The following is a 21,773-nucleotide window of genomic DNA, read 5'->3' as shown; positions in this document are numbered from 1 at the left end:
ACGAATAGCTATAACAATTTTGTTAATTATTCCCATTCCCTTTCTTATCACTGGAAAACAATTGCAGCCTTAAACCTTCAGACTGCAAAACTTCCTTCTTAGCTTTTTCTTTCCATGTTTGATTTTGAAAATAAGCTTGCCTTTAAAATCAATTACAAATGATAGATTTAGCAACATTCATAGATGTTAAGTCCAATCTGAGCAGCAGCTCAGTATGTAGTACTATAATCACTTTATACGTTAGTAAGAAGATAAACTTGTGACAGTAAAAAATGTTTCTTAATTTGTAAAATGTTACATACTGTTTACTCCATATAAAATGTTCTGCCTCCTACTGAACATTATTTTACTTTAAAACTCAATTTAACTGTTTATCCTTCTTAAGTGCCTACTTTTGGATATTAAAGCACGTTTGACAAATGAAGTGGTTGTATTATTTTAGTTGAGATGATATTATTATGTCTGTATTATTAAAATATACTTTTTCTGTTCCTTGATTATCCAATAATTTTATAAAGATTTTTAAAGAACACTTTTTCTTTTTGGAGTATCTCCTTTTTTTGGACCATGATCATCTACGTATCACCATGACAGCCTGAAGATCCTGCAGGCTCAACGCTGTTATTAGTGCTTGTAAGAAATGTGGTCCCTAATGGGATTTGATGTAGTGAAGATTTGATATGGTTTTATAGGGTTTTTATGGGATGAAGCCTACCCTTTAGTATTGCTCAGGTAAGGAAGACTACAGCCACTCAGCTCCATCTGCCCCGTTAGCTGATTTTGGGTGGTGTTGGGAAACAGCATAGCAAGGGGGAGGCTGGTCTATTGCTCCCGGTGACACCTTCCCGCTTTCCAGCACTCCCTGATTCGGGTGCGCGTGGGAAGGCAACGAAGCAGCACGGGCCAACTTCTAACCACGCCATCTCCTTTCAACACCCCACGGCGGGTGACCAAAACACGACGGCGATGCCATTCCAGGGGAAGCTGGAGACCACTGCAGCGTTTCTTAGGGCAGGCGCTCCGTCTTGCCGCAGCCGGACCGCTCCGGGCAGGCCAGCGCCTTTTCCCGTCACAGGCTCAGGAAGGACGAGCCTGAGCCTGGGCCTGGGCCTGGGCCTGTATTAGGGTAAGGTGCTTCCTCCGAGACCCTCACGGAGCCCCCCGCTGACCATCCGCCGCTGCTCCGCCCCCTCCGGAAGTGACGTACTCGTGCCGTCACAGCAGCCGGAAGCGCCGTTGGGAGCGGTAAACAACCCTGTCGAGGGCCTGCGGCAGCCGCGCGTCCATCTTTGAGGAGCCGGAGCCCGAGCCCGAGCCGTATCGCGCCGCGGACCATGGGCGGCGTGCTGGGCCTCTGCTCCATGGCGAGCTGGGTAAGGCGGGGGCGGGCGGCGCGGGGGTTCCCTCCCCCTCCTTGCCCGGCGCAGGCCCGGAGCTGGCGGCCGGTGCTGCCCCCCCCCCCCCGGGCCTCGCCTCCCTCCCCCCCCCCCCGGGGCCTCGCCTCCCCAGGCCTTTGTCTCCGAGGGGCGGGGGCGCCTGCGGTGCTGCCTTCCTGGCTCCTGAGGCGCGGGCGGGCTGCACGCCCCCTCCCCGGCTTTCTGCCGCCCCCGCCTCGCCCGGGCAGGGCTCTTTTCCCGGCGGGCTGGAGGAGGCGGGCCGTGGGGCGCGCCCCAGCAGTGCTCCCCCGGTTTCGGGCTTCTCCGGGGCTCCCCGGGGATCCGCCGGAGCCGTTTCGCTGAGGCGATGGGGAGCTTCGCGCTTCTTCAGACGGGCGGGCCTGCCGCGGTGCTGGTGCCTGCCTAATCCGCCTTACTGTGTCCGCTAAAATTCCCCCTCCCCAAATCTGCAAAGGAGTCAAAATCCAATTACATGCCTATGAAGTTCGGCATTTCTTTCGGGAAAAGTACAACTCGCGTGTTTCTCTGATGCGAATTACTGTGTTCAATTCCTTTTTCTTACGGCTTTTGTCTTGAACAGCTCCACCCATTGTAGCGTCTTTGTCTTCTCCAGCCGTCATTTCTTCATTGCACGGTAGTGTGTGGTGATGTGTCACCGCCATGCTGAGCATCGTCAGGTGACTTGTGTTAATGGGAAACAATAGTTTGAGATGGTTTAAAAACTGTTAGCGCTACACATAAAACCAGGGAAGTCGGTAGAGATATCCTGCATGGCAGTCCTCTGCTCAGCTGAGGCATTGCTCTCTTATCCTTGAGTGATGTGTCTTTCCAGATATAGTCTATACAGTAGTGACAGTCAGGCGAATTGTAACTCTTGGGTTAAAAATGTCAGTTGGGTTGTGAAAACCTGAATTTTCCATACCAAAAATATCATGCCATCCTTGGATTAAATGAAATTATATATATTTAAACAGGAGTTCACACACATGATTTGATGGTCTAACAAAACCTCATACTGACTCAAACTCCTGTCTTTTCTGCTATCAGTGTTACCGAAATCCGGAATAAAACTCCTTACCAGCAATGAGAAGTTAAGAAGCAGGCACTTCTTTACTGCAGCGCTGGGCACACGGGGGATCGCTCCACCTAGCGTGCGCACCCATTTGATCAACAGCACGGGTTAAATACACATTAATTATACATATTCATTAAATTCCAAGAAATAATATGCATAAACATAAATTTTCTGAGAAACCATTACATCATTTCCCCACCCACTTGCGCATGCCCAGTCTTTTGAGTCGAGGGTCTTTTGGTGGTCTTGGTGGTCGTCAAAACGCCCCCTCCTCAAATTCGCTGGTCAAACTCCTCCTTGAAATCTCCATATATGGTCTTGAGAACAGGTCGCGATGCTCCTTGATTTTCCTGGCTCCAAAGTGATGGCTCAGGGCCTATTTCTGCAGGTGGTGTTTGGGGGTGTTTGGGACTTACCATTGTATTAAAGATATGCTAGGCTAGCTTCTAACAAATGCGTATTATAATATCTCTAGGGTCCCACTCCCTCTAAGGACAAATAGATTTCGTATAAAATTTAACCTATGTGACTACAGTTCTACAGTTAGCAAGAATCACCTCATACTGATATTTAATTTTCAACATTTATGTCATGTAACATCAGTATAAATGAACTTTGTTTCCCCTAGTACAGAATGATACTTGATCAGAGAGATGATACTTAACTCTTTAATCTCTTGTACAAATTATATGAAATGATCATAGGAGTGGAGCTTCCAGGCTAATATGCCTGTAAATAAGCACCTAGACCACTGATAATATCCTGCTAACAAAGTACTGTCTGTGTTCATTTTGCTTTAATTAACATTTTAAACGCTACTTAAGGGATTAGCCAGTAAGGCTTTAATCACTAGCTGAATGTAGTTAACTTTAACATTTTTTAATATTGCCAGATACTAAGGGACAGTGTAACTATAGGTTTTAATTCAAGTACTTGAGTTAATATGTAGTGTGTTTTCAAGTGCATAAGCAGCCTTTCTGATAACTGGCTGGTACTTGCAGTGCATGAAGAATCCCTGTATAATTGCTCTTGGTTTTGAGTGTTCTGTTTCTGTACAGAGAAACTCAGCTGATGATCTTTTAGATAAACTGGTTTACATGAATGTGATCTTACCTGCAGTAAATCTGATTTATCTAACCTACATCCCTTCCTTTAAAGTGCCCAAACAAATCGGAGGGATTTTGGGGGTTGTTTGTTTTGGTTGTGGTTTTGTGTTTTTTTTTTTTTGTTTTTTTTTTTTTCTTCCGGGTGGCTTTAAAGTGTTGATTTTCTTTCCACATATAAAACCACAGCTAATCAACACTTAAAGCCTATTTGATATTTTCTATAGGAGAAATCTGCACTAGTTTGTAAGGATATGTAAATATACACAGCATTCATGGCTCTGAAAGAGAAGCGAGCTGTTAGGCTGTTCCTCTTTTGTCGGTGGAGAAGCTGCTAATGGCCTGGCCTTGTTTCAGCTGCGTAGCTTCTCTGCAAGGCCGTGCAAAGTTACTCTGGGTACCTGACCTTGGCATCCGGCCTCACACCTCTGTTTCTTCTAGGTTTTTTTAATGTGGTGTTACTGCTGATCGTAGCTCTGCCTTACTGCGCACTGATCAGGCAGTGTTTCAGTTTGGTGTTTTTTAAGAGCAAAGATGAGCCAGCTGGAGATGGAGGGAGGGCCTTAGGAGCACTGTCATCTCAGCAAAAATCTTCTGATCCTGATGACCTAGATTGGTCAGGCAGTGCAATTTTAAGTCAGCTGTGTCTTGCCTCTATTGCAGTGTTCTCTGAAATAGCTCAGCTGCTGCTTCCCTCACTTTAATATTCTCTGTCAAGGCAAAGATCTTGATTGAATCGGTTCCTTTAAGCATATGAATAGGGATAATGTAGCTAAAACCTGACTAGGGCCAGTGGGAGGCCTAGTGTTTTTGCGGATACTTAATTCAGTACATAATCATTTAGTCATTACCCCGGTAAGAGGATTACATTTGATATTAAAAACTTGTTCTGTGTGCATCAGGGGCAGTAGCACCTGACCTTCAGTGATTTTGCGGGGTTTTCTCCCTCCTTCTCTATCCTACAATATTCATCTTACATGTTCCTCCTGCAATTTCTGGTGCCCTAGAGAGGGAAGTGACTAGTTTAGCAGGCATGAATTAACTTGTCTGCCCAGCTGGCTGCTCCCAGAATAGGTGTGTGGGTCATCTTTTCTTATTTTGCCTCAGTGAACAGCAACAAGCTGCTTGTTTTTCTCAAAAGTGTATGGAAACGTAAGTTGGTTGGTAGGTCCAAAAGTTACTGGATGGCTGTGGGCTTTAGTAACTGTTGTCTTAGCTTCCTTAAGAAAACAAACTCAAAACTAATTGTGGAGTAACTCTTTGTCTGCATCTATGACTAAGCTTCATCCTGGGCCGCATCAAAAGAAGCGTGGCCGGCAGGTTGAGGGAGGTGATTTCCCCACCTCTGTTCTGCTCCGGTGAGACCCCACCTGCAGTACTGTGTCCAGCTCTGGAGCCCCCAACATAAGAAGGACATGGACCTGTTGGAGTGAGTCCAGAGGAGGGCCACAAAGATGATTAGGGGGCTGGAGCATCTCTCCTATAAGGACAGGCTGAGAGAGCCTGGAGAAGAGGAGGCTCTGGGGAGACCTTATAGCAGCCTTGCAGTACCTAAAGGGGGCTTATGAGAAAAATGAGGAACTTTTGAGAAGAGCATGTAGCGATAGGACAAGAGGTAATAGCTTTAAATGGGAGGAGGGTAGGTTTAGATTGGATGTAAGGAAGAAATTCTTTACAGTGAGGGTGATGAGGCACTGGAACAGGTTGCCCAGAGAAGCTGTGGATGCCCCATCCTTGGAAGTGTTCAAGGCAGGGCTTTGAGCAACGTGGTCTGGTAGAGGGTGTCCCTGGTTCTTGCAGGGGGGTTTGAACTAGATGATCTTTAAGGTCTCTTCCAACCCAAACCATTCTGTGATTCTGTGATTCACTCAGGGAGCTAATATTAAGCATTGATCTGTGTAGTAGTATCCTACTGTTTGTACTGAAGTATTTTTTGTAGGAGGCATGCTCTGAATTTAGGAAGAAAGTAAGTGGCACAAACTGTCCTTGTTTCCTCTGAGAATAAACTCAATTCCATGGCCCGAATGTCGTTTGCTCTCGTTTTTGAAGTCTGTTAGTTGTTAGAAGTGGTTTTGCCAATATTATATAATTATTTTGTTGGAATGGTAAATATTTTATTCTGTCTTGCTAAAAGAAAGAGAGACTTAATCTGTAATGTGATCCCTTATAGAAGGGGCCAGCTTGTATAAGTAGTATCAGTTATCACTAGGTGTCTCATGTTCAGAGATGTACATGATCACAGTGTGTAAAAATGAGCTCTTTGGGGTAAAATGTTTTAAAAGCTGGCTTTGGGGCTCAGACATTTAAATGAGGTATATTGCCTGGTTTGAGGCACATTGTTTCCCAATGAGGGGAAGACACTCATCTTTATTTCAGCCACTGTGAGCCTCCCCTGTCTCTAGAAACATGCATTCCTTTGTGTTCCCCGTGATGCACTCAGGAGGAAGCTGCTTGAATTACTTAGGTATTTAACAAACAGTTTAACACTGGGATTCTCCAGATAAGTTGCTTTTATGCCAGACAGTCCTTGCACCAAATTTTCTGCAGCAAATGAGCCTAGGCTTATATTCTGCTGTGCCAAATTCAACCTTTCATTCAGCAGTGTCTTTAAAAATATTAGTACAAACAGAATTAGTTCAATGAAGTAATTTTTTGAACAGAGAATAGAAATAATCTTCACTACAAAAGTTATTTCTGTGTGTGTAGGAAATAATGTAATACATTAGTACCATAAAATCCCAATGCATCCTAAGCCAGTATTTGCCATACGTTTCCAGCTTACTAAGCATAGATGCCCCTAATGTAGTTGCTTGCAGTCATAGAACAGCTTTGAAGGATCATCTAGTCCCAGCTTTCGTGGGAAAGGAAGTCTAGATGAGATGTTTTAGCACCCTGTCCAGTTGTGTCTTGAAAACCTTCAGTGATGGGGACTTTGCCACATCGTTTAGGAGATTGTTCCAGTGACTGATTATTCTCACTGTAAAAAAATTATTCCTTACATCAAGATGAAACCTCTCCTGGAATCAACACTTACATACTCTTTCTGCTATAATGATACTGACTAGAGGAGGAGGTGAAAAAGGGTATTGTAATATCATTTACATATTGAAATAGTTATAATGAGAATCTACCTAGTTTCACTTTTTTACCAAGGCAAATTTAATAGTGAAGTTTTCTATTTTTAAAATGGTTCTGTAGCATAGCGGAGTGAAAATTTTTGTCTCTTCCGTCCTTGGAAAGAAGCACAGTGATGAAAAGAATACAAGGAAATTATTTAAAAGACCCAGCTTGTGGTTCCAGTATGTGGGCCTGGTTGAACCTGTAAGAACAGATCATCTGTGCCTTTTCCTGAGGGTTTGTTGGAAGGCTGCTGAGTGTTGTGGCAGTCTGTCTGCTCTTCCCTGCAAGCCCTGGGGCCTTCCTGGTCTGGTAGCAGCAGACTGCTGGCATTTTTGTTTTTCATATGACTAAACTCTTTAAGAAATCTTTCTGACAAGTGCCAATCATACCGGATGATTGACGTGCACTGGTCATGTGGCCACGCAACTAGTCATGTTCCTATGTGACTGACTGGATGTCTTTCATGCGATGATTAACACCTATGGCTTTCGCCACATGGCAGAGGTGTCCCTGTGCGTGTGCCGAGGGAGAAGCTGGGTTTTACTGCCGTTCTGTATCTTTGTCAGAGGTTGCGTGGTCTCTTGTAGGTCAGCGAGAGCAGCGCTGGCTTGGTAACTTTACTTTAGCTGAGAAATATGTGGCCTCCAAAACTTAGATGTTAACTGCTCACTGGGAATTCCCATGTCTTCCAGGCAAAATAATTTATTTGCCAGTTAAAAAACCCAAACCATTTTGATCGTGCATTTCCTATTTTGGCTGATGTTTACTTGTGAAACTTTGCACTTCTTCCACTTTCTGAGTTGTCACTCAGCAAGTGGCGGAAAGTTGCGAAGGGGTGAAGTATGTATCCTGCTGCCTGCCCCGCCCCAGGTGAAATAGCGCTGCTTGCTCCCTTTCTTTCTTCCCACAACTTTCTGTTTAAGAATTAAATACGGGTAAACTTTGTCCTGTTTTTCTTTTTTTTCCCTCATAGTATTACAACTGTACATCTACTTTTGTTGTTGATATTTGGTAGCAATGATAATAGGTGTACTGTGTGCTTGCTTCGTTCTTGCAGTTTGTAACTTTTACACTGCCTAAGTTAATTTTGCCAGCTAACAGAGTTGTGTGATATGTGAGTAGCTGCTAAATATGCAGCTAAGCTTTAGACTGTTTTACCTGTTGTTTGTGCTCCAGTAGTGTTTATGGCTCAGTGAGGGTTGAGGCCCAACTCTGCCAGATGCTGAAAGTGTACCTACGTGGCAGTTGCGCTCAAATTTTTTTTCTGTGGTGCATTTGTTTAATTTCTGCAGCTGTGGAAGGGAGGATGTAGTTGATAACTAAAAGCAATCCTTGCATCTTGTTTAGCTGAAGTGAAATAAAATTCAAGAGAGCAAATGAGCCTGGATCCAGTCTTTATTTCCTGTGAATGGATGTATGATTACTTTTGACATAGCACTAATTTCACTGTACTGTGGTGCATTAGGAAGTGCTGCCAAGATTGCTAGGGGGCTCTAACGTGTTGTAGTGACGTAGTCTATATACACGAGTGATGAGGTGCATAGGATGAGTCATTTTCCGTCATAACTTCTGATGATTTACACAGCCTGATGAAATATTGAAATCTAGCAATGCAAAACTTTTTAAAGAATTTGTTTTATGTCCTGTCTCTCTGTCAGATACCATGCTTATGTGGAAGTGCCCCATGCCTGCTCTGCCGATGCTGCCCCAGTGGAAACAACTCCACCATAACTCGGCTGATTTATGCGTTCTTTTTACTTCTCGGCGTGAGCGTTGCCTGTGTGATGTTAATACCAGGCATGGAAGAGCAGCTGAAGAAGGTCAGGTTACTTCTTTGCTAATATGTTTGGTAGTGCAAATGTCACAGATAATTGACGTCTTGAAAGCATGGGTTTTATTTGGAAATACGTAATTGTACTGCCACCTGTGCTTCACAGTCATTGTTAATTTGATTTTTAGATCAAATAAAGAAAGAACTCATGGGATAACCACTGCATAGTTGAAAAACACTATTTAGAAATAAAGTCGTATCTGTTCTTTAACAGCTTAGAGCAGGAAAAAAAAAATCTTGTGTCAAACAAGAAAATATAATTTATATATGTGGAGTTTTAAATTATTCAAGTTCCACAAATACAAGCATCTTAATAATATATAATTTTGATTGCTGTTATTAAAAGAATGGAAGAACAACCACAATCAAAGATGTTGTCTTGTTTTGTTGTGCTGTACTAGTTAAAATTCTATTTTAAAGTCTGCAAATGCATAACAAAAACATTTTTCACTAATGATAGTAGCTTATTTTTCACTAAGGATATTAGGAAGTGCTTATAGGACTTTACAGTTTATTAGGTACATGAAGATACAATAGTGCATGTAAAATTACAGAGTGATAATTTGAGTTGTAGCAGAGCTTATAGGTTCACTGAACTCGTGATGTGCAAGTATGTGCATGTACTTTGATTCTGTTAGTATCTGCTTTACTCTCTTTATTTTTTTTTCTAGTAGATAGTAACATCTGTTAGGCATGCTTTTGATTTTCTATCCCCCAAATGATTAATCTGTAAATGTTTATTTCAGTGTGATACAGTAACCGTATTAGAACTTCAGTGAGAGCCATGTTAGTCACTTAGGAAAGAAAATTACAGCCTTCTGGAATATGATTTGATTTCAAAAAGGTGTTACTCATGTCCTGATAGTGACTGGAAAAGGTATTCACCGCTGTTTCATATGGAAGTGACAGATACTTCTAATTGATTGTGATGTTAACTTTTTTGGGGAGGCTGTTTCTGTTTTAAAGAGTTAGAATTAAAAAGCAGGCTGCTTTCTCCTAGCTGTGTCGTGAACTTGATAGTAACTGTCAAGTCAAATTTACAAAATACCTGATCTGTTAATTTATCTTCTGATTGAGATCAACAAGTAAAAATTGAATTTCTTTGAGAAGTTCTGAAATTGCTAATAACAAAAACCTCCAACCCACTGCTGTTAATAAGCTTTATTTTTGGTTTTGTTTAGAATTTGCCTGTGTGGAATTTTTTTCCTTGAATGTGTTTAATATGCTGGTTGGACTGTAACTAACAATACAGTCCTTTAGTATCATATTTTCTGGCAATGTTAATAGTTGCATAATGTTACAGTATTAATGAATTGTATATTAACACATGACTAATACGTATTTACTCACAGGAGGCCTTTTACAGATCACTGAAGTGTTTTGTATTTATCACAGATTCCTGGATTTTGTGATGGAGGGATGGGAACAACTATTCCTGGTGTGCACGGCCACGTGAATTGTGATGTACTCGTTGGTTACAAAGCTGTGTATCGTGTATGCTTTGGTATGGCCATGTTCTTCCTTCTTTTTTCCTTGCTGATGATCAAAGTGAAGAGCAGCAACGACCCAAGAGCAGCAGTGCACAATGGGTAAGATACAGAAATGAGAACTGAGATGGGTGGTGTGGTGTGTGCATATGACATACACCTACTGTGAAAATAAAGCCTGTGGCTGAGCGTGCTGGTCAAATTTACTGATCCACAAAGAATTTCATAGTAGCTAGGGGAATGTTGTTGCAGTAGAGGGCATTCAAACTTATTGGAGTTCTTTGACATGGCAGATTAATTTTCGTAAGAGGAAAAGATACAGGTGGCTGTCACTTTTTGGCGCCTGAGCTATGACAATGGATAATCTGTCCAGAGGTTTCCCAGGATTAGAGATTCTGTTTTTGTCCAAAGATGAGAAAATTCTGAGATGAATAATGGTACTGAGTTTGATTCCACTGGGATTTTTTCAACAAATAGAAAGATTTGAGATAGAAGTCTTGTCTGTCCTCTAGAAATTACATTCTTCTTAACTTTGATGTTTGTAAGGGCTTGGTCTTTTTCTGCACAGTTTTAAGTATTATAACAGTTTATATGTATTCTATATAGATATATAACGTATCTCTTCCCCCTCTTTTATCTTTTCTTCAGTCTCCCCTCTGCATAAAGAAGAGTGAGTTACATATTTAGTTTCTGAGCTTCCCAGTAAATTTTTATTTTGTATTTCCTGGTAGGATTATCAGGTGGAAGATAATAGTGGAATTTCAGCTTGCGAGTTGACACAAGTGGCGATTTTCATCCAGACTCAGCCTATGTGTAATGTAGCTTCTTGAACAAGGGAGATGTAAAATTTTGTAGTAGGGCATGGCACTAAAAAGCATGAAACTATTTGTGGTGCCTAGTCTTGGTCCCAGTGATTGCTTAGACTACTGCTTTTTCAATATGATTATATTTAATGGAAGGTGTGAACAGCTAAACCATAAAAATGAAGAAGTAATTTTATATTCAGTATAATAAGATTAAACATTTCTAGCATAAAATGAGAAAAATAAACTTCAGATTATTTCTCTGGGGGAAGAGAAAATAATGAAGACTGAGCAGAATATTGCTTTCTTTACTTTATTTGTTTCCGTTTAAAGAAAAGAGGCCAGGTACAGCACTAAGATGCACTGGCAGCAGTATCTCAGTTCAGCCTTTCCCTCTGCCCTGCTTTGTTCAGGAGAGCATACTTGGAACATGCAAAAATAAAATGGTTCAGATACATTCTATATCAACACTTTTTTATTGTGTAAAAAAAAAAAAAAAAAAAAAAAGACACCTTTTACATGATGTGGGATATTTTTACCTAAAACTACTTCTTAAGTGTTTGGAATGTCCTTGATGCCCTTATCTGGAGTTATGCTTTTCAGTATGAATTTTGGTACTGTTCATGCAACCCATAGCAGTTTACTCTTCTTAGCCAATCTAGTGTCAGCACTAGGATAAAAGGAAAAATGGTACTTGTTACTTCTTGCTGGTACAATATTTAATAATGTGACTTCCAACACTTCCGTAATAACTAGTTGCTTCAACAGCATGCATTAGAAGTAGCTTTATGAAAACCATGGCTTTTGATATTTGAAATTGTATGTATCTTCAGTAATACTTTGCAATGTAATCTTTCTGTCAGTTATTTGAAATATTTAGAATATTATGTTTTCTGATGTATGTGTACTAACTTTTTCATACTTGCATACAAATTAAGCCCAGTAATGTGGTCCAGTGCCAAAGTTCACCTTCTTTGCTTTTGGTAACAATAGTCAGAATGGCTTCTTGCCTCAGGTTAATAATAACAATAGAAAAAATTGGTTCCAGCATATTCACAGAATTATTGCGGGTTGCATAGAATGCATAGCAACTGAAAGTGTTACTTCAGATGAGTATTGTTTTTAACTGTCATGCATGTTATGTGGGTAGAGTGTTAAGATCCCTTGAAGTCTGGAATTAGAGATTAAATTTATACAAACTTGAACCTGTTTTTTATTTCTGTAATTGAAAATGCCACAGATTTAAAAAATGCCACATGTGGATTCAAATGCTAGTTTTAGTGGGGTATGTATTACACCATAAAAGTTATAAGTTAATTCAGCTTTGAAACTGGGTTTAGTCACTTCTCTATATCCCAGTGAATTAGTCCATTTTCCCCATATTTCTCACTTTTGTCATCTCAGTTCCTCTCCACACAATTGGAATTTCCTTTTCTGGTCACCACCACCTGGTTGTAACAGCCAGAAGGAGAGATTAAGCTTGTTCAAAGTACGGGAAAAAGAGGGAGGGATAGAAAACTTGAAAACCGTGCAGGCGTTTGACATTGCGGGGGTGTGGTACATGTCTTTGTGCTATATTCAGTTTTGAAGTACATGTGGATGATACCATGCCTATATTTGGAGCTGCCTGTCACTGTGATCAGAAAAAATAGTCTTCACCTTCTTATAGTTTCACTGGCATAACTTTTTGATTTTAAGTTCCCTATGCAAGTTATATTTGTACACAGTCTGTATTTGGAATGAGTTTGGTGAAATTTTGGAAGATATTTCCTTGCCTGTTTTCTAGAAAACATCAAATCTGTTTTGTTTGTCCATGAGTGCATATCTTTCACTGGAAAAGAAAAACCACGATTCTGCTGCGCTGGAACAGGGAATTAAAATTTGATGGTGTCCTTTCTGTAAAGGAGAAACTCTTTGCTTTTCTTGTGATAAATCCTCATCAGATGTAGGCCTAAAGAGTCTGAAGTTGGGTGGGACAAATCCAGGCTTTTGTACATGTCTCTGTTGTAGGAAATGAATTGAGACTGATAGGGAATTCCAGCATAATGTTTTCTGTCGTTGTTGGCACCAACCAGATCTTCTGCCTTTTTGGTTTTGATACTAAGAACAGATAAAGATTTTTAATTTTTTTTTTAACCCATTTTTCTGGTATACAGGGAGTTCAGTAATCTCACTGCTCTAGTTAAAAAACCTTAAAAAAAAAAAAAACCCAACAAAACAACAACCAAAAAAACCAAACCCCTCACAACTGTGTTCCACCCTAGCTTCATTTGTAATACATCAGTGAGATATCTCTGGGAAACGTGTCAAACTCTGTGTCAGTCTAGCACAGTTTAAGCATAACTTTCTGGAGAACAAAAATCTTGGGCAGATAAAATTTTTATCCTACTTCAAAAGAACCAAGTTAAGAATGAGTGAATTAAAAAACAACTCTTAATGATGCATATTTTGTGTACTTTCCAGTTTTTGTGAATTAGATCAGACTTCAGCAGTTACCTGACACTTTTTTTTTTTTAAATTTCCCTTTAGATTCTGGTTCTTTAAATTTGCAACAGCAGTTGCAATTAGTGTTGGAGCTTTCTTCATACCAGAGGGACCGTTTACAACTGGTAAGGGAATATTGTCTTCCACTGTATCACAGTGTAATCGTAACTGGTTTTAAAAGAAAACTGAGTGCATGCTAATGTCTTACAGTTTTTTATTGTAGCTGTGTGACTATAGGACTTCCCTGTGTTTAGAGATGTAGACAAGATGGTAAATTATCTATGATTCTGAAAAGATTTTTTTTTTTTAATTTCTCTTTTAGTGTGGTTTTATGTAGGTATGGCTGGAGCATTCTGCTTTATTCTTATTCAGCTGGTCTTGCTTATTGACTTTGCCCACTCCTGGAATGAATCTTGGGTTGAAAAAATGGAGGAAGGAAACTCAAGATGCTGGTATGCAGGTAAGGGATGTACTACAAAATCAAGTTTTAAATTTCATTGTGCGTTATGTTACGTTAGTTATTCACAGAGTAGTGCATTTTACCAGAGTGCAGAAGGGCTGCTTCCTGCTTAAGTATAATTTTCTGAGGTGGTGTAGTTCAGCTCTGTTGTCTTGCTGTCCTTTTGATGTCAAGTTAAATAAGGGAGGGGCCAGGGAGAGGGTAGCTGCCTCCGAGTAATAAGATCTACTCCCTGGGAGCAGGGCATCATCAGCTTATGATAAAGAAGTGGCAATTTTAGCTTTTTTGGGTTTTTTTTTTCAGTTGCAAGTAAGTGGCCTATTACTGCTTCATGTTGAGCATAAGCATCTCAAATAATTGTTTTTATTTCCTGTCTACCGGTTGGTCATTCTTTGAAGGTATATGCTGAGTGAAAGGCCAAGGTAGTGAAGGAGAGTACGAGTCATCTCACTGGAGAAATGATATGTTCATTTTAATAAAGCATTTCAGATGTGATAATTTAGGTGTTTCAGAAGACAGCACAGCCTGTCTTTGTGCAGTGGCCACTTCACTCTTTAATGTTTTTAATAAGATGAAATTTGGAAATGACATTTTCTTTTTCCTTCTGTTGGAGTAGTAGTTATTCAGTTTCTTTTTAAGCTGTTAGCCAAAGGGTATATAGTGTAACTGTATTCCTTCATACTTAGTCTTCTTGGTTGCTGTTAGAGCACTGGAGAATCAGATATTTATTGTGTTCTTTCTTTTTAACACCTCGGAGTATTGAGAAGAACTTTTCCTTTACATTTCAGTGCCCAGAGCTGCTCTCTGTCATTGTATACCATATCCAAAACCTGATAATCCTGCAATATTTCAGTTTTAGTACTCTGCATTATTAACAAGTGTAATGTTTTTATCTCTTTTCACAGCTCTGCTGTCAGCTACAGCTGTCAATTATCTGCTGTCTCTAGTAGCCATTGTCTTGTTTTATGTTTATTACACTCATCCAGAAGGTTGTTCTGAAAACAAGACATTCATCAGTGTTAATATGCTGCTGTGTATCGGTGCTTCTGTAATGTCAATTCTGCCGAAGATTCAGGTATAGTTTTAATTTTGTTGTCTTATCTGCTAGTCCCAGAAACCTATATTATAATCATGCTTGAGATCTTTTAATTGCCTAACTTTGCTGTTTCTTGACTTCCTCCTATAGGAATCTCAGCCAAGATCTGGTTTGCTGCAGTCATCTGTGATCACTATTTATACGATGTATTTGACCTGGTCAGCTATGACCAATGAACCAGGTAAGTGTAGTAGCAACACATGGCTTTTTGGGTAACCAGTTCAGCAGTAATTTGTATCTTCAGCCTTTTTGTAGGGCAATATTCAAATGAAGTACTACAATGCATGCATGTTAAGAGGCAGGACTCATTAGTTTGTGTTCTCTCCCTCCACCTCAACTTTCAGTAATAATACTGAAGAAATAGTACTTCCATATAGAATTCCTGCAGTAATTATGGGTAAATTAGATCATCTACTACTTTCAGCTGTTTTATCTGCAGATGATGTGGGTTGGAAACTGTTGATAATGTGGAACTGATTTTGTAGCATTTTTTTTCCAACTCTGAGATGACTCTGGTACCCCATCTGTAGAGTATACATTTGTCAAACTTGTTTTCTAGTGGTAGAATTTCTAAAGCTTAATATACAGAGCATTTTTATTTTGTTGCGTCTAATTGTATGAGATGGAACAGTAAAGCAGTTGATGCATATCTTATCAGTTTAAAATCCTTTTATCTGCTCAGACAGATTTTTATGCCGCATACTGTCACTTGCCGGAGGAGGAGGATCCGGGGAACTACAGGCCTGTTAGCCTGACCTCGGTTACAGGGAAGGTTATGGAACAGATAGTCTTGAGGGAGATCATGCGGCATGTGCGGGATGGCCGGGGGATCAGGCCTAGCCAGCATGGGTTCATGAAGGGCAGGTCCTGTTTGACCAACCTGATCTCCTTTTATGATCAAGTGACCCATCTGCTGGATGAGGGAAAGGCTGTTGATGTGGTCTACCTAGACTTCAGCAAAGCCTTTGACACTGTCTCCCATGGTATTCTCCTGCAGAAGCTGGCAGCCCATGGCTTGGATGGGTACACTCTTGGCTGGGTAAGGAGCTGGCTGGAGGGCCGGGCTCAGAGAGTGGTGGTGAATGGAGTTAAATCCAGCTGGCTACCGGTCACAAGTGGTCACAAGGCCGGTGCTGGGGCCTGTCCTCTTCAATATCTTTATTGATGATCTGGATGAGGGCATTGAGTGCACCCTCAGTAAGTTCGCAGATGACACCAAATTGGCTGGGAGTGTGGATCTGCCTGGGGGTAGTGAGGCCCTCCAGAGGGATCTGGACAGGCTGGAGAGCTGGGCTGAAGCCGATGGGATGAGGTTCAACAAGACCAAATGCCGAGTCCTGCACTTCGGCCACAACAACCCCAGGCAGCGCTTTAGGCTTGGGGCGGAGTGGCTGGAGGACTGTGTGGAGGAAACGGACCTGGAGGTACTGATTGATGCTCGGCTGAGCATGAGCCGACGGTGTGCCCGGGTGGCCAAGAAGGCCAACGGCATCCTGGCTTGCATCAAAAACAGTGTTACTAGCAGGAACAGGGAGGGAATTGTCCCCCTGTACTCGGCACTGGTGAGGCCGCACCTCGAGTACTGTGTTCAGTTTTGGGCCCCTCACTGCAAGAAAGACATTGAGGCCCTGGAACGCGTTCAGAGGAGGGCTACGAAGCTGGTGAGGGGTCTGGAGCACAGGCCTTATGAGGGGAGCGGCTGAGGGAACTGGGATTGTTCAGTCTGGAGAAGAGGAGGCTCAGGGGAGACCTTATAGCTCTCTATAACTTCCTGAAGGGAGGTTGCAGTGAGCTAGGGGTCGGCCTTTTCTCTCCTGTAGACAGTGATAGAACTAGAGGCAATGGTTTCAAGCTGCGCCAGGGGAGATTCAGCCTGGACATTAGGAAATATTACTTCTCGGAAAGGGTAGTCAGGCACTGGAATGCACTACCCAGGGAGGTGGTGGAGTCACCGACCATGGGGGTGTTCAAGAAACGTTTGGATGTTGTGTTGAGGGATATGATTTAGCTGAGAAGTATTGGTGATGGTTGGACTGGATGATCTTTTAGGTCTTTTCCAATCTTGATAATTCTGTAATTCTGTGATTGCCTGCTTTAGAGAGACTCACTAGGCTAAAATTGGATTCAAAGCTTTTTTACTTCAAGATTGTCACAGTCACAAAGTTCCTTTCTATTACCATGCATTCCTTGTGGAAATGTACTATTAAATATTTGTTCTGTTCTTGGTTTATGTAAGTTCTAATGTCATTTTCCACACAGACAGGCGCTGTAACCCAAGTTTGCTGAGCATCATTGGTTACAACAGCACCACCATCCCAACCCAAAGTCAGGTCGTTCAGTGGTGGGATGCACAAGGAATTGTAGGACTGGTTCTGTTTTTGCTGTGTGTTCTCTATTCAAGGTCAGATTCCTTAAAAAAAAAAATCCCTGTTAACTTGTATTACTTCTCATTGTCAGATACTAGATTGTATTTATTTGGGTAACTGTACTGTGTCCTTTCCTGTCAAATACAGCATCCGAACATCCAACAACAGTCAAGTGAACAAGCTGATGCTGACCAGTGATGAATCAACGCTGATAGAGGATGGAATGCCAAGGAGTGATGGCTCCCTTGATGACGGAGATGATGTTCACCGAGCCATAGATAACGAGAGGGATGGAGTTACTTACAGTTACTCCTTCTTTCATTTCATGCTTTTCCTGGCATCACTGTATATCATGATGACACTTACCAACTGGTACAGGTATTTATGTTTGATAATACTTTGTGCTAATAGTGAGCATACCAGATGCTATCTTTTACTGGACAAGGAGGTGTAAGTTGTGTGCTGTGAGGAATGTAGGTCTTGAATGGAACTCCTCAGGGGAAGTGTACTGTTTGATGTATGTTAAGTGAATTGTATTTGAAAATTGGAGTAGCCAACCTTATTCACAAGTGCGTGTTGTGTTTCCTAGAATAATTTCATGATTCACTGGACTGCTGAAATATGTCCTGGTGAAGTGAACAGTATAGAGTCTTAAATTCTTGAACAACTGAAAATAAGTAAAAAACAGGTCCATGTCTGGGACAGAGGGCTGGGAAAAGGAGCAGTAGGACATGTTACATTAGCAAGTGGGGGGAGATGATCCTTCCCATCTAATCAACACTGGTGACACAACACTTGGAGTGCTGGGTCCAGTCCTGGGCTCCCCAGTACAAGGCAGGCAGGGACAGACTGGAGAGAGTACAGTGAAGGGCCGCAAAGATGATGAAGGGTCTGGGGCAGCTGTCATATGAGAACAGACTGAGAGCTGTGACTGTTCAGCCTGGAGAAGAGAAGGCTCGGAGGGATCTCATCAATGCATATAAATAAATACTTGAAGGGAGGGTGTAAAGAGGACAAAGCCAGGCTCGTTTCAGTGGTGCCCAGTGGCAGGACCAGAGGCAGCGGGCACACCCTGGAACACAGGAGGCTCCCTCTGAACATTGGGAAACAGTTTTTCATTGTAAGGGTGACTGAACACTGACAGAGGTTGCCCAGGGAGGTTGTGGAGTGTCTCCATCCTTTGGAGGTATTAAAAAAACATCTGGGCATGGTGTTGGTTAGTTGGCTGTAGGTGTCACTGCTTGAACAGGGGAGTTGAGCCAGATGACCTTCAGAGGTCCCTTCCAGCCTCAGCCATTCTGTGACTGGGTCTGGTGGAAGGAAATTAGGTTGTCTACTCCCTGAAAAAATCCTCGGAATAAAATAGCCCTTCTATGTGTGAATTGTTATTATGTTAACAGCTTGAGCAGATGTTCTTTAGAATTTAAAAATATAAATTATGGTCTCTAATAACTTGTTAAAGGACAATTTGTATCAAAATAACAACTCTAGAAAGGTGTTCCCTTCAAAAATAACTCTTAATAGGTAGTCTTGCTGTGGATTTGATTTGTGTCCCTGCTTGGTTCAATATGACGTCAAGGTGTTGTCTTTTAGCAAGGTAAAACACATTATTTACTGAACCATAGAATTGTAGAATGGTTAGGGTTGAAGGGACATTTAAAGGTCATCTAGTCCAGCCCCCCTGCAAGGAGCAGGGGCATCTCCAACCAGATCAGGTTGCTCAGAGCCCCATCCAACCTGGCCTTACACGTGCTGTTGATTTCCTGTCTTTCCATGGATTTGCTTAGAGATTGCTCTTAACTTTTTCTGCTTTGTAACAACTTCTTTACTAAATATTTTTTTGGGCTGCTGTGGCTTTCCATCTTTCCTGTGACACCAACTTACGGATAATGATCTTGTACAGTTTGGTGTGAACTTGGAAGAAGGGTAGAGATGTCCTTTGAGGTGTGGAGCTGAAGTGAAAATGACCTACTATGAAAACGTGCTTGAAGAGTGGCTTACTACACAAGCATGTCATACTGAAACAAAAATTGCAGATTATGTTTTTTTCTTTTCCTTCTTTTGCAGTCCGGATTCTTCTTATGAGACAATGACCAGCAAATGGCCGTCTGTCTGGGTGAAGATATCTTCCAGCTGGATTGGCATCGTGCTGTACGTGTGGACTCTGGTTGCTCCGCTGGTTCTTACAAATCGTGACTTTGACTAAGCTGTGCCACTTTCTAGGGCGATTGTGCTAGCTTCACCCTGTCTTTGAAACAAACCAGTATTCCAGATAATAGTGCAGTTGTAAATACGTGCGTGTGCGCGCGAGTGTGCGTGTGCTCTCCATGTCGTATACCCTGCTTTATTCTGCATGATTACCCTGAGTCATGTCTCTTGTCACTTCACTAAATGGCTTTTTCTAGCTGAGCTCAGTGACAATTGCTAGAATGATGGTTTTCATAGAATTACTCCTAGATTGAGTGCTTTGGGAGCATTAGATGTAAGATCAAGGCCTTTTGGAAGTAGGGTTTTTTTCCCCTCATTTGCATTAAATAGTTGTAGGAAAAAAAAAGTGCAAGTGTTAATTCAGGTAACAAGACAGTATTAGATCAGGCTTTGCAAGCAAAGGAGGGGCTGCCTTTGATCCCTGTTGCCTTGATTCCAAAGTAAGTCTTGAGTAAGGGTTGTTACACTCGAAATTGTGCATGTTGGAATTTACTGGTCATTTGCAACATTTTGGCACGAATCAGCCTGACCTTTTCCCGTACTGAGGGCAGCAGTACCTTTAGCACAGATGTTAAATGGGGAAACTGGCACCTGAAGCTGCAGAGGAGCCGATGTCTTCCTTGGTGCTGTTGGGTCCCATGTGTCATGAGGACAGATGCCCAGGGGAAAAACATCCTGGTATCAGATGCTCAGAAGCATGTTTTGAAGGCACCTGTTTACAGTGTGCACCTATGTATCATTATATACATTTTTTTTTTTTTAAAGTAGTTTAAATGGGATAGCTGTGCTGTAACTTATTGCTGTTCTGTGTGCTACTTTCTTTCTTGGCTGAGCTACAATCACAGAGTTTGCAAGGAGCCGAGTGGTGAAACTGTGTAAGCCCTTTAGAGGAATTTTTTTAAGTATTGGGGTTAAAAAAGAAATGGAGAAAAAGGAGTACTGAAATTACAGTCATTAAAGGAGGCTTGAACAAAAAAAGTTTAATATATTTGGGGCTCTAAATTTTGAGATCTTTTAATGTATTAGGTATTTTGCTTGTTGTCCGTGGCCAGATATGGACTTGAGCCTAAAGTCTGAATCTCAGCATGAGGTAAGACATTAATCTGTTTGACTAAAGTACTGTATAGTTCCTGTGCAGTCACAAAATCTTAAATGCTTTTGTGCTTGCTGCTTTGTAACCAAAGTATGTGAGCTGTATTATTTACACATCTCTTACTTGATACGGCTTGAGCCTAGAGCAGCCTGACTGGGAGTGACCCTAGAACCTTCAGCAGATGTCGTGCTGATGTGTTACTGTGGTGTTTATACTGTTACTTCCTGTTGCTAATTATTCTCTAAGATTTTATTTTAATTCTGCACCTAAACATTGACATTTCCTGCAGAAGTCTGACAGGTCAGTCCAATTTGAGACGGTAATGGAACGATTAATAAAGGCTTGTAATGATTTGGAGTATGTTGTTACCTTATTAATAAATAAATTTGGATGAAGATGTCCCGTGACTTTTGGTGTCTCTTACTACTGCCAAAGGGGGATAGTGTAGGGTTTTGTGTTGTGTTCTCATCTTCTGTTTCTGGGATGCAACAGCTGGCAGTGCTGTGAAGTACACCTGTAAGGCAGTTCCTGGCTCCTTGGGAAGTTACCCATAACCCTTTGTGTGAAGCCTTCGGACAGTTCTCCTCGCTGTGCCCTCTGCATCCACCTCTCTGAAAAAAACACAAACGTGCTTCACACTTGTCATTGCACGCCTCCTTCAGCTGCTGCTGCTGTGTTGTGTTGTACCTGTGTTTAAGTTTGGATAAGAGACCTGAACGGCAGTTCAGGCACTAGTCACAGGATTTTAGGAAGATGAAGAGACAGCTGGCTCTGCTGTCTCTCTAGATTCAGCTCATTGTACAAGTGGCTAGACTGCTCCTTTAAAAAAGAAAAGGCAGATTTTGAATGCAGTGCCAGAGTTGTGGAAGGTGTTCTTCCTGGGGCATGTATGAAGTCACCAAAATCCTGTTTCTCCCTTCACTGGAACATCATACACACTGGAGCTTCTCAAAACTCCTTATTGCCAGCTTTTGAGGGTAGAGAGGGAAGAAAACTTCTCTCTTCAGTTACAGTTTAACTTACTACTTATGTATTAAATGAGGAGCCCAGGATGAGCTGATTTAGTTAAGTGGGTCAACTGCACCTTCAGCCCTCTGGCAGTCAGCTGTGTCACACAACTACAGCATGTTCACTTCAATAAACATGGAAGACTACTAGAAGCAGCAATGGAAACACACCTTTGCATAGGGTAGAGCGCTTCCATGGGAAGGAAAGGTACAGGGTTCTGCCATAGTTTTCAACAAGAAAAC

General features: G+C 41.7%; 1 protein-coding gene across 1 annotated transcript; it reads left to right on the top strand.

Moving 5' to 3' along the window:
- Positions 1–1,237: 1,237 nt before the first annotated feature.
- Positions 1,238–20,922, top strand: SERINC1 (serine incorporator 1). Its single transcript, XM_086743593.1, has 10 exons — positions 1,238–1,373; positions 8,354–8,515; positions 9,922–10,115; positions 13,346–13,425; positions 13,623–13,760; positions 14,666–14,835; positions 14,947–15,037; positions 17,116–17,257; positions 17,370–17,600; positions 19,290–20,922. Exons 1-10 carry the CDS (start codon positions 1,335–1,337, stop codon positions 19,426–19,428), a joined length of 1,386 nt encoding a protein of 461 aa, XP_086599719.1. The 5' UTR covers positions 1,238–1,334; the 3' UTR covers positions 19,429–20,922.
- Positions 20,923–21,773: the final 851 nt, after the last annotated feature.

This window comes from Chlamydotis macqueenii, chromosome 3 (assembly GCF_036417535.1).
Source record: "Chlamydotis macqueenii isolate bChlMac1 chromosome 3, bChlMac1.mat, whole genome shotgun sequence".
Lineage (NCBI taxonomy): Eukaryota > Metazoa > Chordata > Aves > Otidiformes > Otididae > Chlamydotis > Chlamydotis macqueenii.
Note: the sequence above shows the minus strand (reverse complement) of the source record. Positions and strands in the feature narration are given on the sequence as shown.

What these genes read in the sequence shown, in the direction of transcription:
- SERINC1 (XM_086743593.1), top strand. Translation starts at nt 1,335, where the DNA reads ATGGGCGGCGTGCTGGGCCTCTGCTCCATGGCGAGCTGG. An exon ending in CAATTCTGCCGAAGATTCAG is followed by an intron (nt 14,836 to 14,946) that starts GTATAGTTTTAA and finishes TTCCTCCTATAG; the next exon opens with GAATCTCAGCCAAGATCTGG. An exon ending in AGCTATGACCAATGAACCAG is followed by an intron (nt 15,038 to 17,115) that starts GTAAGTGTAGTA and finishes TTTTCCACACAG; the next exon opens with ACAGGCGCTGTAACCCAAGT.